Genomic DNA, 15,060 nt, shown 5'->3' with positions numbered 1-15,060 from the left:
TTAAAAGAATTTGCAAATTAACATCAACTACAAGTTGGTGGTAATTTGCGATTTCTTAACCAAAATTTGCAATTGTAAAATGCTACATACATAACATTTAAGGAATCGCAAAAGTGCGATCCCTTAAATGCTAATGCAAAATAAGGAATCACAAATTTTTGCGATTCCTTAATTTGCAAATTTTTTATGCATGCCAAAACATGCAAATAGACAGTTTGCGATTCGCAAAGGCCAAAATTCTGCGAATTTTAGCCTTTGCAATTCGCAAAAGGCTTGATACATCTAGGCCTCTGTCTCTTATCGCCACAGTCAGCAGCCAAAGTGGCGGGCGGGCGGGAGGAGGGAGCTGGGGGAGTGGGGTTGAGGGAGTTCGGGGAACAAAATAAATAAAATATAAAAAATAAAATTAAACATACCTGATCACCCCTGCCTCCGCCGTCCGCTCCATTCCAGTCTTCCTGCTTCTTCCAGAATGTACTGCGAACAATCATGATGCTGCAGGAAAGCAGCATCAGGATTGGCCTGAGCGCTATGACTTTGCGCTCCAAGGCAGACTGTGAGCCTGTGCCTGCTTTCTCCAGCTTCAACAGCGCAGCTGGGGCTGGAGAAAGCTTCACTGCACATTAGAATTTTGGCTGGCCTGAAATGGATGGCCAAACACCTCATGCATAGGGAAGGTACAAGGGAGTGCACTAGTACTCCCCTATGAATGAAATGTGATTTATAACCGCGCAACTTAGCCCAGTGGGCGTCAAGGCGCCTAGCTCAATATCTAGCTGAGTCGACCAGGTGACAGGAACTTACTGGTAGGCTTTAATGAAGCACCACGTTTTAAGGGCTTTCCTAAAGAGATCCAGTGAGGGCTGAGATTTAATCTCCAACAGAAGCGTGTTCCATAATTGGGGTGCCAAGATGGAGAATGCCCTACTCCTCCATCTAACCTTACTAGAACGAGGGACTACCAGCTGATTGAGCTCTAGAGAGCGAAGACATCTGCTGGGTACATAGCGGGTAAGCAGAGAACCAAGAGCATCAGAAGGGCCTGCCATGAGAGCACTGTAAGTGAGGCAAAGGAGTTTGAAAGACACCCTAGCGGGAATGGGGAGCCAATGGAGGCTCTTCCTTGCCATAGTAGCAGATGCAAGCCATGGAAGGGCCAGCACAAATCACGCAGCAGCATTCTGCACCACCTGCAAACGCTGCAGAAGGCACTTGTTGGCCCCAGCATAGAGTGAATTACAATAATCAAGCCTGGAGCCAACAAGAGCAATCACGATCTGCTTGCGTGCCTGGGGGGAAAGGTAGTGAAGGATTCTTTTAAGGGTCCTAATAACTCCCCAACAGGTGGCAACTGTCCTGTTTACCTGGAGCTCCATAGAGAGCGAGGTGTCGAAGATGACGCCGAGATTCCTGGCAGATTGGGCGGGAGTGGGGCAGGTGCCAAGAGATGAGGGCCACCACTCGTCCGACCACACGTCCTGGTCCTTACCAAAGACCAGGACCTCTGTTTTGTCGCCGTTCAACTTTAGGGAGTTAAGGATCATCCACTCTGCAACAAGCTGCATGCAAGACCTAAAGTTGGACGCGAATGTACTTACAGAGTGGGCCAGGGACACCATAATCTGCGTGTCGTCGGCGTAAGACACCACCTCCATCCCCTGTGATCTTACTAATCTCGCAAGGGGGGCCACGTAGATATTAAACAGGGTCGGGCTCAAGGCCGACTCCTGTGGCACCCCGCATTGCAACGATTTAGCAGGGGAGAGGAAATCTCAGAGCATCACTCGCTGTTCTCTCTGCTGTAAAAAGAGTTCAGGAGACTCAGGGCCGGCCCTGTTACCCCTGCCTCCCTTAACCGAGATGTTAAAGTGGAGGGAGACAGGGTGTCAAATGCCGCCGTGAGGTCCAACAGCACTAACACGGTAGTTCGGCCAAGATCTACTTTTCAGCAAATGTTATCTACCACCTTAGTCAGAGCAGACTCAGTACTGTGGCATTTCCTAAAGCCATGTTGGGAGCTATCCAAGAACCCAGAGGAGTCTAGGAAGATGGATAAGTGAGAGTTCATGTGAGCTTCCAACATCTTTGCTGGGGCCGGCAGAAGGGATATTGGTCTGAAATTCTTTAGATGGCCAGGGTCCAAAGAGGGCTTTTTAAGGAGAGGCTTCACTATCGCCTTCTTCCAGACCGTAGGAAAGGTGCCCTGTTCCATAGCCCCATTCATTATTTCCAACAGGGGGGGTAAAATGATATCCCTACATTCCTTAAGTACTTTCAAAGGGACAGGGTCTAAAGGAGAAGCTGATTTAGTTCTGTCGAGCAATCGATTAAGACCCTCCAAGGAAAGCGCTGGAAAGTGAGTAAGGGTATGGGTAGGATCTCCAGCCCAAGATTCAAGATGCGTAGCTCTAGAGGAATCATTGTCATTCAGGGTATTCCTCTATTTTTTTTATAGAAGAAGTCCGAGATATTGTTGCATAGCTCTTGTGAACTTACCACGGGGTCAGGTGCCTGAAGAGAGCAGAGGGAGTCCACGATCTTAAAAAGCTCTTTAGATGAAGTAAGAGAGCTAGTCAGGTTGGTGAAATATTCCTGTTTCTCCTTTATAACTCTGCTTTTATATACTCGCAACTGGCACTTGTATACCTCCCGTTCTGTAGGATCCCAAGACTTGCGCCAGCCTCTCTCTTTCCTTCTACATTTTTGTCTAAGAAGCCTCAATGATTCCGAAAACCAGGGGGCTGTAGGTTTCTGTCGTGCCACATATCTAAGAGAAGTAGGGGCTAACTCTTCAACTGCCTTGGTGATGGAGTCGGCAAGTTCTTGTGCCGCCTCATCCGCCTCCCTCAGGGATGAAATACTAGTGGCTTGGATATAGGGAGGCAGAGCATTGTTGGAAAAGTTTTTGAAGCTTCTTTTAAGACTTTTATTATTGGCAGCGTGATTAACCTCGGCAAGGGGAGATTCTAAATCCAATGGTACTGCTAGATGATCTGACCATACCAGCGGCAAGGGCAAGCCAACTGATAATCTTGGGTCATTGGAAAACACCGCGTCCAAGGTGTGACCGGGCCTATGGGTCGGGCAGTGCACCATTTGGACGAAGACACAAGCTTCCAGTGCGTTAATCAGGGTAGAGGTGTCTTTAGATTCCAGGTCATCTAGATGAAAATTTAAATCACCAAGAATGGTAAAATGAGATCTCCCAAAATAAGGCTCCAAGATTCTAAAGAGCTCAGGGCAGAAATTGGTTCTCGGTCCTGGGGGTCTATAGACAAGAATTCCAGAAAAGGAGACCGAAGGAGAACAAACAGTACAAAAATATAAAGCCTCAAAGGGATCCAGAGGAACCGATAGGGGCTTCACAGTGCACGAGAGTGTCGCCTTAAAGAAGATTGCCAGTCCTCCTCCTCTGCGCCGCACTCTATCCTGTCTATGAAGCATATAACCTTCAGGTATGGCCAGAAGGAGATCATGACCTGAGGACTCAGAGGCCCACTACTCGGTCACAAAGACCCAGTCTGGTTGCCTCATACTCACAACATCGTGAAATGCTACATTGTGCTTAATAAGAGATCGCGCATTGATCAGGAAGCCCTTTCTAGGTTGGGAAGTCGTCTGTCACGGGGAGGGAGGAAAAGGTTTCCTAAGAGACTGTGTGGTCAGTTTAAACAATGTTCTACACGTAGGGCAGACCTGAGACTGGTGCATACCCTCAGGAGAAAACCGATAGTGGCAAGGTAGTACTGGGGGTCTAAGAGACAGTAATTCCAGAGATGAATATTCCCTGTGCACTGTCTGGGACCTGTCAGGAGCCCCAGGGTCCAGTCTGTCCTGCAGCGCGTCCTCAGCGCGGACGGGCGCAGACGGGCTGAACTCTGGCATAACTCCGGCGTCAATCAGGCGTCCCCGCTGCGCGTGACCGCTGCGCATCAGCATGACTCCCTTTTATCCCCGTCTAGCGTCCTTCTGACGACTAGAACGTGGCAGCTACCGAATGGCGCCGAAAAGCGGCACAATCTACTCGCAAGATGGCGCGAGTCCTAAGGAATTACGCCGGGAAGCGGACCCGCCCAACAGCGGTGCCTTCAGTAAATTTTATAGTGCAAGTGGGGGCCAGGCAGTTAAAAACAAGGTATAAATTGCAACAGAAAGTAAGTGAAATAGAAAACGAGGTGGGTTAAAAATTCGCAGCAGCTCCGGCCACCAACCACGCTAAGCGCAGGTAAGGATCAGGTGTCAGCTTGTAAGGAGGAGCACCAGATTTACCTCCCTTTTATCCACGTCTAGCGTCCTTCTGACGACTAGAGCTTGGCAGCTACCGAATGGCGCCGAAAAGCGGCACAATCTACTCGCAAGACGGCGCGAGTCCTAAGGAATTACGCCGGGAAGCGGACCCGCCCAACAGCGGTGCCTTTAGTAAATTTTATAGTGCAAGTGGGGGCCAGGCAGTTAAAAACAAGGTATAAATTGCAACAGAAAATAAATGAAATAGAAAACGAGGTGGGTTAAAAATTCGCAGCAGCTCCGGCCACCAACCACGCTAAGCGCAGGTAAGGATCAGGTGTCAGCTTGTAAGGAGGAGCACCAGGTTTACCTCCCTTTTATCCACGTCTAGCGTCCTTCTGACGACTAGAACGTGGCAGCTACCGAATGGTGCCGAAAAGCGGCACAATCTACTCGCAAGATGGCGCGAGTCCTAAGGAATTACGCCGGGAAGCGGACCCGCCCAACAGCGGTGCCTTTAGTAAATTTTATAGTGCAAGTGGGGGCAAGGCAGTTAAAAACAAGGTATAAATTGCAACAGAAAATAAATGAAATAGAAAACGAGGTGGGTTAAAAATTCGCAGCAGCTCCGGCCACCAACCACGCTAAGCGCAGGTAAGGATCAGGTGTCAGCTTGTAAGGAGGAGCACCAGGTTTACCTCCCTTTTATCCACGTCTAGCGTCCTTCTGACGACTAGAACGTGGCAGCTACCGAATGGCGCCGAAAAGCGGCACAATCTACTCGCAAGATGGTGCGAGTCCTAAGGAATTACGTCAGGAAGCGGACCCGCCCAACAGCGGTGCCTTTAGTAAATTTTATAGTGCAAGTGGGGGCCAGGCAGTTAAAAACAAGGTATAAATTGCAACAGAAAATAAATGAAATAGAAAACGAGGTGGGTTAAAAATTCGCAGCAGCTCCGGACACCAACCACGCTAAGCGCAGGTAAGGATCAGGTGTCAGCTTGTCACAGTGTCACCCCCCTGGACCCGTCCCCAAGACTCGTCAGAGTCCGGGGGCGGGTCGAGTAGGATTAAAATGAAACGATAATAATACAGGTTAAAACCTGTTTTATTATCATTTTATTTGCAGATGGTGGCGGGGGCGGCGCTCCTCTGCCCTAATGGGGAGGCCGCCGCTGGGACTGCATTTTTTGGGGAGGTCTGGCGTTAGGCAAGACCTTTTGATTTTCAAAAAAATATATGTACACTATATTTATATAAAGGGGCTCTCAGCCAGCTTTCTTCATCCAATGGTCTGTTGGTGTGTCATTCACATTTTACTTCCGCCCACTAGAGCATTCAGAATATGGCAGAGGGTCAGCCCACTTCACCCCCTGGATAACTTCACCTTGAGTGACTACATTTTTCTCTTTTGCAAGGTTCACATCCGCACACAAGGTAGTTCCCTTCTGTGCCAATGTTTTTGTATTCATTTATTATTTTGATGTTCCTTTCGTGGTTAGAATCTGATGAGACATTAGGGTGCTATATACCAGATGTGTGCACAGGCAACATTCCACACTTTATCAGTTTCTGTCTCCTGCCAATGCTGTTGTAAATTGCTTTTGCAGTATTTCTGGCTGCTGGCATTTCACAGCATAACGAATTCAATCCATTTAAAACTGTTCTGCATTAAGTGATTGAAAGCATCAATATTATATTGTGAATTTATACTTTTCTTCAGAACACGTATATTATTTGCTCAATTTCATCAATGATTCCTTAATAAACTTTAACCAGGGAGAAAAACAGCATTTATCGAGTTTCATTTTCAGCACTCGTAATACTTTTTTAATCCCTTCTTTCTTTTCTTCTATTTTTTTTCCAACTTCCTTTTTTTATTTATTTGGTTCCATCTTTCTTGCTTTCCTCTTACCTTCTCTTGTCTATATTCTTTTCTCTTTCATTCCTTTTATGTTCTTTCCTTACATTCATTATTTCATTCCTTCTTTCTTATCTTATCTTCCTTATTCCTTATCTTTCTTATCTTCTTTCTTATACTTTCATTTCTTATTCCTGTTTTATTTCATTCCTTCTTTCCTCTTTTCTTTCATAAATGTTTTATTTCATTCCTTCTTTCCTTCCTGCATTTCCTTTTTTTGTTTCATTTCTTCTTTCCTTTGTTCTTGCTTTCCTTTATTCTTTCATTTCTTCTTTTCCTTTTTGCTTTCTTTTCTCTTCCATTCCTTCTTTCACTCTTCATTGTTTTTCTCTCTTGCCTTTATTCAAACCTCCTTTCTTTCATTCTGCTTTCCTTTTTTTCATTCTTGCTTTCCTTCTTTTTTTCTTTTTTTTCCTTTCATTTCTTGTTTCCTTCTTTCGTGCTTTCTTTCTCTCTTGCCTTTTTCTTTCCCTCTTTTTTAGTTTATTTTCCTTTTCCTTTATAGCCTTCATTTCTTTTTTCTTCTCTCTTGCATTCACATTTCTTCTTTCTTGCTTTCATTCCTTCTTCTCTTCCTTCTCTCTTACCATATTTCTTATTTTCTTTCTCTTTATGTTTCCTTCTTTTTTTCTCTTTATGTGTTTCTTTTGTTTTTTCCTGCTTCCATTGCTTTTTTTCCTCTTTCTTGCTTTTATACCTGCTTTCTTTCTTGTTTTGTGTCTTTCTATACTTTATTCTTTCCTTCCTTCTCTGTCTCTATATCCTTAGTTCTTTCTTTCTTGCCTGCTTTCTTTTGCCCTTCTTTCTTACCTTCCTTCTTTCATTCATTCTTTCTAGTCTTCCTTTTTTGTTGCCTTCCTTCTTTACTTCTTTCTTGCCTTCCTTCTTTCCTTATTTCTTGTCTTCTTTCTTGTCATCTTTCTTTCCTTCTTCCTTGCCTTCATTTCTGCCCTTCTTTACTTCTTGCCTATTCTCTCTCCTTCTTTATTGCCTTCTTTCTGTCTTTAATTCTTTTCCTCCTTCTTTCCTTTTCTTTCTTTCCTACTTTCACGCCTTTTTTCTTCTTCAAAGGAAAGTAGCTGGCAGCCAGTGGCACAATAATTGGCTTTATAGGTCTGTGTTAGCCGAGATCTTTTGATTTTACCAAAGTATATGTATGACATAGGGTTTCAGCCACATGTCATCCATTTGTCTGTGGTTGTGTCATTACCCAATTAGGGCTTGCCCGACTGGTGTTTGTCTTCCTTTGGGAGCCTTGAAGAGGGGTTTGTGACATGAAACCCTGCTTGAAATGTTCAATCATTTAGGCTATTAATAGTAGATTAAATCTGGGTCTTTAACCCTTTCGCTGCAGCGGCAATTCCGCCGCAGCGCTAAGGGGGTGGGGCGGCCGCGCGGCGCTCCGACGCTTATGACGGAACCGCACCGTCATGGCCCTCGGGTGGGCTGTGCTTGTGACGGATCGGTGCCATCATGGCCCCGCCCGTTCTTTAGAACGTCAGCGCAGGCGCGAAATCAGCGCCGCACAGGCGCGGCGAGCGGGCCATGACGGAACTGCTCCGTCACCAGCACAGCCCACCCAAGGGCCATGACGGAGTGGTTCCGTTATAAGCGTGGGAGGGGTTAAAGATTGTGTAGTTTCTGCTGAGGTTAGTCATTTTCTTTCCTTTGTCATGGGGTGTATTTGTACAGCAGAAGGCAGTAAATGTGGCATTAAAAATGAGCATGGCTACTGTTCATGTCACCAACTTCCATTTTTGCATAATTTTACTCATTAAACAGACTCCCTGTTGTCATGCAGATTATGAGACCTTCTCCTATTACCCCCTCTTTTGGCGTACATGCACACGGATCCCCTTTGCTATGTTGGCTCTATACAGCTGCCTATATGTTTTAGTCCCCAAACTGGACAACCCTACTGTCTAGTTTGAAACTTGTCTCTTTAAATTGTCTCTTTCCCTTTCCTCCTACCTTTGCACGCCTGTCTCTCACACCTCCTCCTCCATCATACTGCTAGGCGATTCGTCTTAAAACAAGACGTGTTCATTAGTGCACACACCAAAATCCTCCCCACATGGAATCAAAGCAAATACAATACTCTGCCAATCATGCACTCCCCCACAGTGTTGACACCTGTACTGTATATCTTTCATATGTGATAGCTCTAATATTTAATGTATGAGCATAAAAAAGTACTTTATGGGATACATGCTGAATTATTTTAGCCTGAAAACATGCAAATAATTGATTACATTCTTTGTGAACGTTACATCTAATTGTAAAAAAAGCTAACTGAAATAGCAATTAGATTGATGTATTTTTCACAATGTAACGATTGTTTGTTGAAACACAGCAGTGTCTATATGACATGAAAAATAGAATTTTTAACAGAATAGTGGGACATTCAACTGTTAATTTTTTGTTTTTTAATAAACGGAATAAAAATATGAAAATAATCAAAATACTACGTGTAAATTAAATCACCTTTTCTGCTTAATTACCCTAGATTTTTCAAATTTTTCTGGAACCTATTTTTGCTGTTATTAGGACTCTGACAATCAGGGCAACGGTGGTTGTGCACAGGCTTCAAAATGGTATTGGTAAAATTGGTTTCACCCAACTGGTCTATTTAACTATACTGTAAGCCAATAGTAGATGGAGCAGAAATTCCAACCCTGGGTCAAGAAGAATTAAAGCCTAAATAATTTTTCTTTAAAAAGTTCTAGGAAAGTGTAGTGTGGTGTACTGAAGCTACTAATAGATGCATATCAGAATAAGTGAAACTACTAAGTAGAGAACAAGGAGACTATCAATGTGAAAGGTGTTGTGTTAATGACACAAATAAGGATATCAACATAGAGATAAAAGAGCCACAAGAGAGACTTCGGGGCAGAGTTACAAGCCCCTTGCGACAACTTTACGCCACTGTTGCATCACTTCTGTGACGCAGCGGCTTCGAAAACAATGCCCCACAGTGCGGCATATTTACAACGTGACGCATCTTGGGAGATGCTTCGCATTTTAAAGCCCTGTGCCACATTATTCCTGCGTCAGGTATAATGTATGCAGGGTGGGTGTTCCGTCAGAAGTAAGCCTCATAAAAGTGATGCAGTGAAATCTACAAGATTTCACTGAGTCACTTTTACGATGCCACTGCGTCAAAACCTTGCACCTGCTTGAAGCAGGCGTAAGGCGAGAAACAGCATGATGGGAATAGGCATTCCTGACCATTGCTGGAGTTGAGTTGTGCTTACGACACGACTCCGGCAATGCGCTTTCCTTTCTGCCAAAGATGCGTCATGTATCTGTCTATCCTTGTGCCACAGTGTGCCACATTGTAAATGCGACACATCCATGGTGATGCAAGGCTTTTTTTCTGTCACGCAATTTAGCTGACACATCTCTGCTAATATGCAGAGATGCACCAGTTCTTGTAAATCTGCCCCTCAATCTTTCCAAGATTAGAAATCATTTGGCAACTCCAGTTAGCAGTGTATAAACAAGTTGAATTAAGACACAGCTTCAAAATTATTTGGAAAGTATCCCGTTGCCTGTGCACCAGCCTTCATGGAAGATTTGCTCAATATGTTCTCTTTGGAGGAGGCAGGTACAATCGTTGAAAGGATGTTGGGGCATATTATCAAGGGTGTTTATCTCCGCTTTTTTGGCTTTAAAAGCCAAGAAAGCAGAGATAAAATTATCTCCCTATTACCTAGCTGTTGCTAACACCAGTTAGCGACAGCTAGTAGGAGATAGCGACCATCTTGGGCCCCACTTTGCATGTCAATTATATTTATCACTAATGACATGCAAAGTGGGAGTGCCAAGATGTTAGCGACTGGAAACAGTCACTAACATCGCTATCTCCTATTACCAACTTTTGGAAATATTTGCGCTAAGCGCGAATATCTCCAAAAGCTAACACCTGCCCTGAGCAGTTCTTAGCCATGTTATCCAATAGGAGGTGGATAACATGGCTAAGAGCATTAGCTCGGTAATGCATGAATATCGCGGACTTTTCAGCGATATTCATGCATTGCGGCCGATTTTTATCGCATTTGCGATAAACCTTGGTAATACCAAGGTTTATCTGCGATAAAAATCGCCGCAGCTCAGCTGTAAATTTTTGTCTCTAACCAAGCAATAGCGATAATTAGCGCTATTGCTTGGTAATATGCCCTGTTGTTTGTAGACCTTTGGGGCCATGTTTATCATAGTGTTGCATCGCCCGTGTGCCACGCAAGTGGGTGCCAGGACGATGCAACACTGAAGTCAGATTTCTCAAGCCATGCAAGGCCACCTTGCGTGGCACTGCATGGCTTGATGAATTTGGAGTAACTCAAGGCAGCGCAAACGGCTGCCTTGCATTACTCTGCCCTAGGAGGGCATTCCATGGGTGTGGTGGGGTGTTTTCACACATCCATCCATTGATTTTCGCACATTTGCAGATTTACCATGAGTGGTAGGCCTGGGAATGTGTCAAAATGCTACACATCACCGTGCGAAGCTTCACAAGAAGAAGTCGCCAGAGAAAATGCTTCTCAGGATTGTTTTTGTGCCAGAATGCCTTCCAGCTAAAATAAACAATCTTGCCTGTAATGCAGGCACCCTTGCAGCATGATGCAAAGTTGCCTGCATTGGTACACAGGCACCCAAAAGTGTGCAAACACAAGGAAATACAAGGAATACACCATATGTTGGTAAATATGGCACATTCTTGCCCTTTTACGCAGCACAGCGGGGTGGTTTGCTGTGTTGCGAGAAAATATTATTAAAATGCCCCTTGATCAGTAGCTGTAATTTAAATGAACAAAACAAACATGTATTGCATTATATTTGTCTCACGATTTTTAAAAAACAACTAAGAAGTTTCGTAGGAACCGTTAAATGCTAAGGAGATATTATTCCATCTGTAGTGAGCAATTATGCCAGGGAAAGTTTGATTTGTGAACATTATTGAATTCAAGTGGAAAATATAGAAATTACAAGAATAAAGAAACTTTTCTGTAAAGAAATTTCATTTTTCATGTCAACATGTGTGTGATGATTAAGGCCCTCATCATGAGTGCAGTGGAATTGTATCCCTGGAAGAAAATGTCACTCACTCCAGGACATTCTATATTTCCCAGTGTTTACAGAGGGCCCAGAGGCACTGGGCAATAGAGCAGAGCAGTGGGAGCTGCAGGCAGGCTTTGCGCCTGACCCTGCCCACTCTCTAACACTGTAGGTGGAGGGTGCAAATCTAATCTTCCCTCCACACCCTGCCACCTGCAGAATGGGCCTTCTAAAAGCCTCAGTAGCGGCTGGTGTATTTATGCAGTGGCCGGGTCGAGGTGTGGGGGGGGGGGGTTGATAAGAGAGCCTGTTCGGACAAGTAAAAAAAAAACGTACCTGCATCGCCGCATCGCATCCCCACAGAGTGCACTGCTGCACTGCTGCCAATCCTGACGCTGCTTTCATGCTGCTGAAAGCAGCATCAGGATTGGCCTGAGCCTCAAGGATTTGCGCTCCCAGTTAGACTGGGAGCCTGGCCTGCTCTCTCCAGCCGGGCAAAGCAGCTCGGGTTGGAGAGAGCTTCAGTGCGCAAGACAGTTTGGACGGCCTGAGAATGCCGGCCAAACCATCATGTGCACAGATAACGGGGCCCACCACTCCCTCTCAGTGCCTGTCAGCCTCTAGATCTGCCCCCAAGACTCCACGGTAGGAGAAAAATAAAACGATAATAAAAATTGTTTATTATCATTTTATTTTTCATGTTTTGCAGCTGCTGTTGCTGGCGGGGGGCGACGCTCCTCCGCCACAGGGGAGGAACCACCGCTGAAAAGCCTCCACTCACACCTACCACCTGCTTCAATAGGATGGTAACCCTGCATTCCCAGGTCTGCCTTTTATTCCGATGTTCCTAGGGAAATAACTTGTTATCCCTAGATTTAGCAGATTCTAGCACAACAATATTCCTGCTTCTAAATCTGAGGAGCTCCTAATGAGGACTTAAATGTTAAAGAAAAAAATTTAAACCATTTTTCAAACAACCTGAAAAAAGTAAAATGCTAAATGAAGGAGGCCCCAACCCTCTGAAATAGGGTTAACACCCCCAATCCCTAAGATAAGCACAGTGAAGCTCAGTCTGTCATATTTTCTGTATGCTTTGATTAAAATAATTTCTTTGAGAGCAGGTAATCTTTTTTTAGTCTTAAAATATATGTTGTAAACAGATTTATTCTTTAGTCATCATTTTAGCTGCGAACTATTGTTGCTGAGATATTTTTACCACTTAGCACTCTGTACAAACAGGTACACGTTGCCCTATTCTCCTATCACAACTCTCTGACATGAATCTGTCCGATCACAATTGAAAATAACATCAAATAGGCCCTTCAAAGTAATCCCACATACACCCCCCCCCCCCCCCCAAATACACCCCTCTCTTCTCCAGCCCTGAGGCGTCCAGACCGTGAGCCCGAACATGCCCCTGGACACCAAATGAGATTACAACAGCCTACAGCAGACTGGAATCACAAACGAACAAATGGGAATTGGAGCTAAAAAAAAAATGGAAAATCATAACAAAGAAATTGCATTTAGAAAGTTGCTAATGAATGCATTAGAATAAGGTGATGTCCAAACCGATTTTGTTGTATAGAGAATACTGATGTTGAGGTAGACCTTGATCATTTATGTCCCCAGCTTTAGAGGTCAAACTACAATGGGTGAACAAGATACCTAAAGAATGCACAAAGTAGTCAAAACATATTACTCCATCAGGACCCCCAGATCCATGAACTTTAGTGGGTATTAAGAGACATTTCTTGAACTTGAGGTTCCCACTGAAATTATCTGACAGTTCCCCCTTATCAGATTCTCTTACATGCTGATGTAATGCATTGGCTAAAATAAAATAAAAGTTAAAATGTATTCATTTCAAAATGGAACTGCACGCTATGGCATTGGAACAGAAGTTTGGTGGTGGAAAAATGTTTTAACTGCTGATTAATTGATGATGCAATTTCTATGATGTTGGGACTTCTACTAACTTTGCACTCATAAATATTGGCTAGCAATATCGCTGTTACAGTGTTTACCCAAGTGTGTTATGGTATATACACAAAAAGGGATGGTTGCTTCTCTAATAAAAAATCTTTTTTTTAAGTCTGGAGAAATATTTTGCATAGCAAGTGAAGCAACCTTGCACTAATATCCCCGCGAACAAATAAATACGAATTTGAATATTTAATGGCCAGCTGGGGATTGAAGAAATCTTCTTGTACTACAAGTCAGAAGTTAAAAATAACATTAGGGAACATGTGTATTTATTTTGTATATTTTATTAAGCCCAAAGCAGACAAGGAGGGTACCAGACCGTTTCCCCAGCAGATATGGCAATTATATACGTAGGACCCGATTCGCAGAAGTAACTTAAGACAAAATCCTAAACTTACTACCATTTTGGTGTTCACAGAAGGCACTTACTCATTTTGGTATACACAGAAGGCCCTTACTCATTGATAAGTAAGTGCCCTCTGTGAATACCAAAATGAGTAAGTGCACTACTCATTTTGGTATTCACAGAAGGCACTTACTCATCAATGAGTGCCTTCTGTGAATGCCAAAATGAGTAAATGGTAGTAAGTTTAGGATTTTGTCTTAAGTTAGTTCTGTGGATCGGTCCCAGGGTTTGTACATGCAAATATATATTAGAGAAATGCAGTTTGAAACAGAATACGGAGGATCCGTAACATTTTGGGGAAGGTGGAAGGAATCATACGGAGTGCATTGGAGACTCCAGGATAATACAAATCTATAATTCCTCCCCAAGTACGGAGACTTGCCCACGACTGCAGTGCCACCACCACGAGTGCGGAGTCCCTTTGTAAAGTAGGTCCATAAACTCTAGGTGCCACTACCATCTGTTCATTGAAGTCACAAAGCCTTAGTTCACTTCTCTTTCTGTACACTAGGACTTTTATCTCAATCACGGCCTGTTTTGGGGCACTGCTACAGGTGCAGCTGACCAGTGGAGGGGGCGTTGACCTCAGGGGGGACACTGTGTTTAGCAATAACTTATGATTGGAGAGATATGGGGCACTTTTGCCCAGTGGTAGTGACAAAATCAGAGGAGAATGTCATGGGGGTGAGAGCACCAAAACTAAATGTCGCACCAGGCGCCACCTGCGTTAAAGCCGGCACTGATCTCAATGGATAAAGCCTTCTCATTGGCCAAGTTTAAGTGTTCTAACCAACATTGGGAAAAAAAGCAGTCCCGCCACCTTAACCAGTTTCCTTTTCTTGTGTTTCTCGCGCAGGCAGCTTTTGGACCTTTCCATACTACCGCAACTATGAGATGTGCCACGCAACTGTCTACCAGTTCACGGTGTTGACCCTGGTTATCCAATGGCTTCTCCTGTTCCTGTTTCTGCTCGTCATAATGTATTTCTCGTCTCGCCCTCCTTGTTCTTTATGTTCTACTTGCCCTTCCTGTTCTCTTTGCACTCATTGCTATTCTCCCAGTTCCACGGTCCCTCTTAATGCCTTCTCTCAGGTGGTAAATATTGTCGTCAGAGAAGCAAAAAATATACCTGAAGTTTGAAAATAGATATGGGAGAACCTTTAAAAGCCATTGACTGAATAAAGAAATGTGTAGTCTTTTAACTCACAAACGCCTATTTGTTTTATTGTTGAATGCGACAGCTACTCGTTCCATTTGTTTATAAGAGTTTCTATATAGCACAATCCAGAAAGTCAAAGGGGCATCTGAGCGCTTCACATACCATAAAAATGAAAACAAGTCAGAAAAGCAAAGGTTGAGGTAAATAGAAAAAGGGATTCATTGTCATACCTAAAAATGGGTATTAAGATCAGGGCCTTCCTTTATGAGGATTTGGCGTGGGACAGGGCAGCACAGCGTAGTGCAG

At 44.0% G+C, this 15,060-nt stretch overlaps 1 protein-coding gene across 2 annotated transcripts in view; it reads left to right on the top strand.

The window, feature by feature from the left end:
• The window catches only part of LOC147705801 (transmembrane protein 272-like), a 144,092-nt gene extending 129,292 nt beyond the window's left edge, over positions 1 to 14,800 (top strand). For both annotated transcript variants that reach the window (XM_086928983.1, XM_086928984.1), the window contains exon 6: positions 14,452 to 14,800. In XM_086928983.1, coding sequence (XP_086785109.1) covers positions 14,452 to 14,735 — 284 coding nt within the window. In that variant the 3' untranslated portion in view covers positions 14,736 to 14,800. The remainder of the gene's footprint in view (positions 1 to 14,451) is intronic.
• The last annotated feature ends 260 nt before the right edge of the window (positions 14,801 to 15,060 follow it).

This window comes from Lissotriton vulgaris, chromosome 7, assembly GCF_964263255.1.
Source record: "Lissotriton vulgaris chromosome 7, aLisVul1.2, whole genome shotgun sequence".
In the NCBI taxonomy this organism is placed as follows: domain Eukaryota; kingdom Metazoa; phylum Chordata; class Amphibia; order Caudata; family Salamandridae; genus Lissotriton; species Lissotriton vulgaris.
Note: the sequence above shows the minus strand (reverse complement) of the source record. Positions and strands in the feature narration are given on the sequence as shown.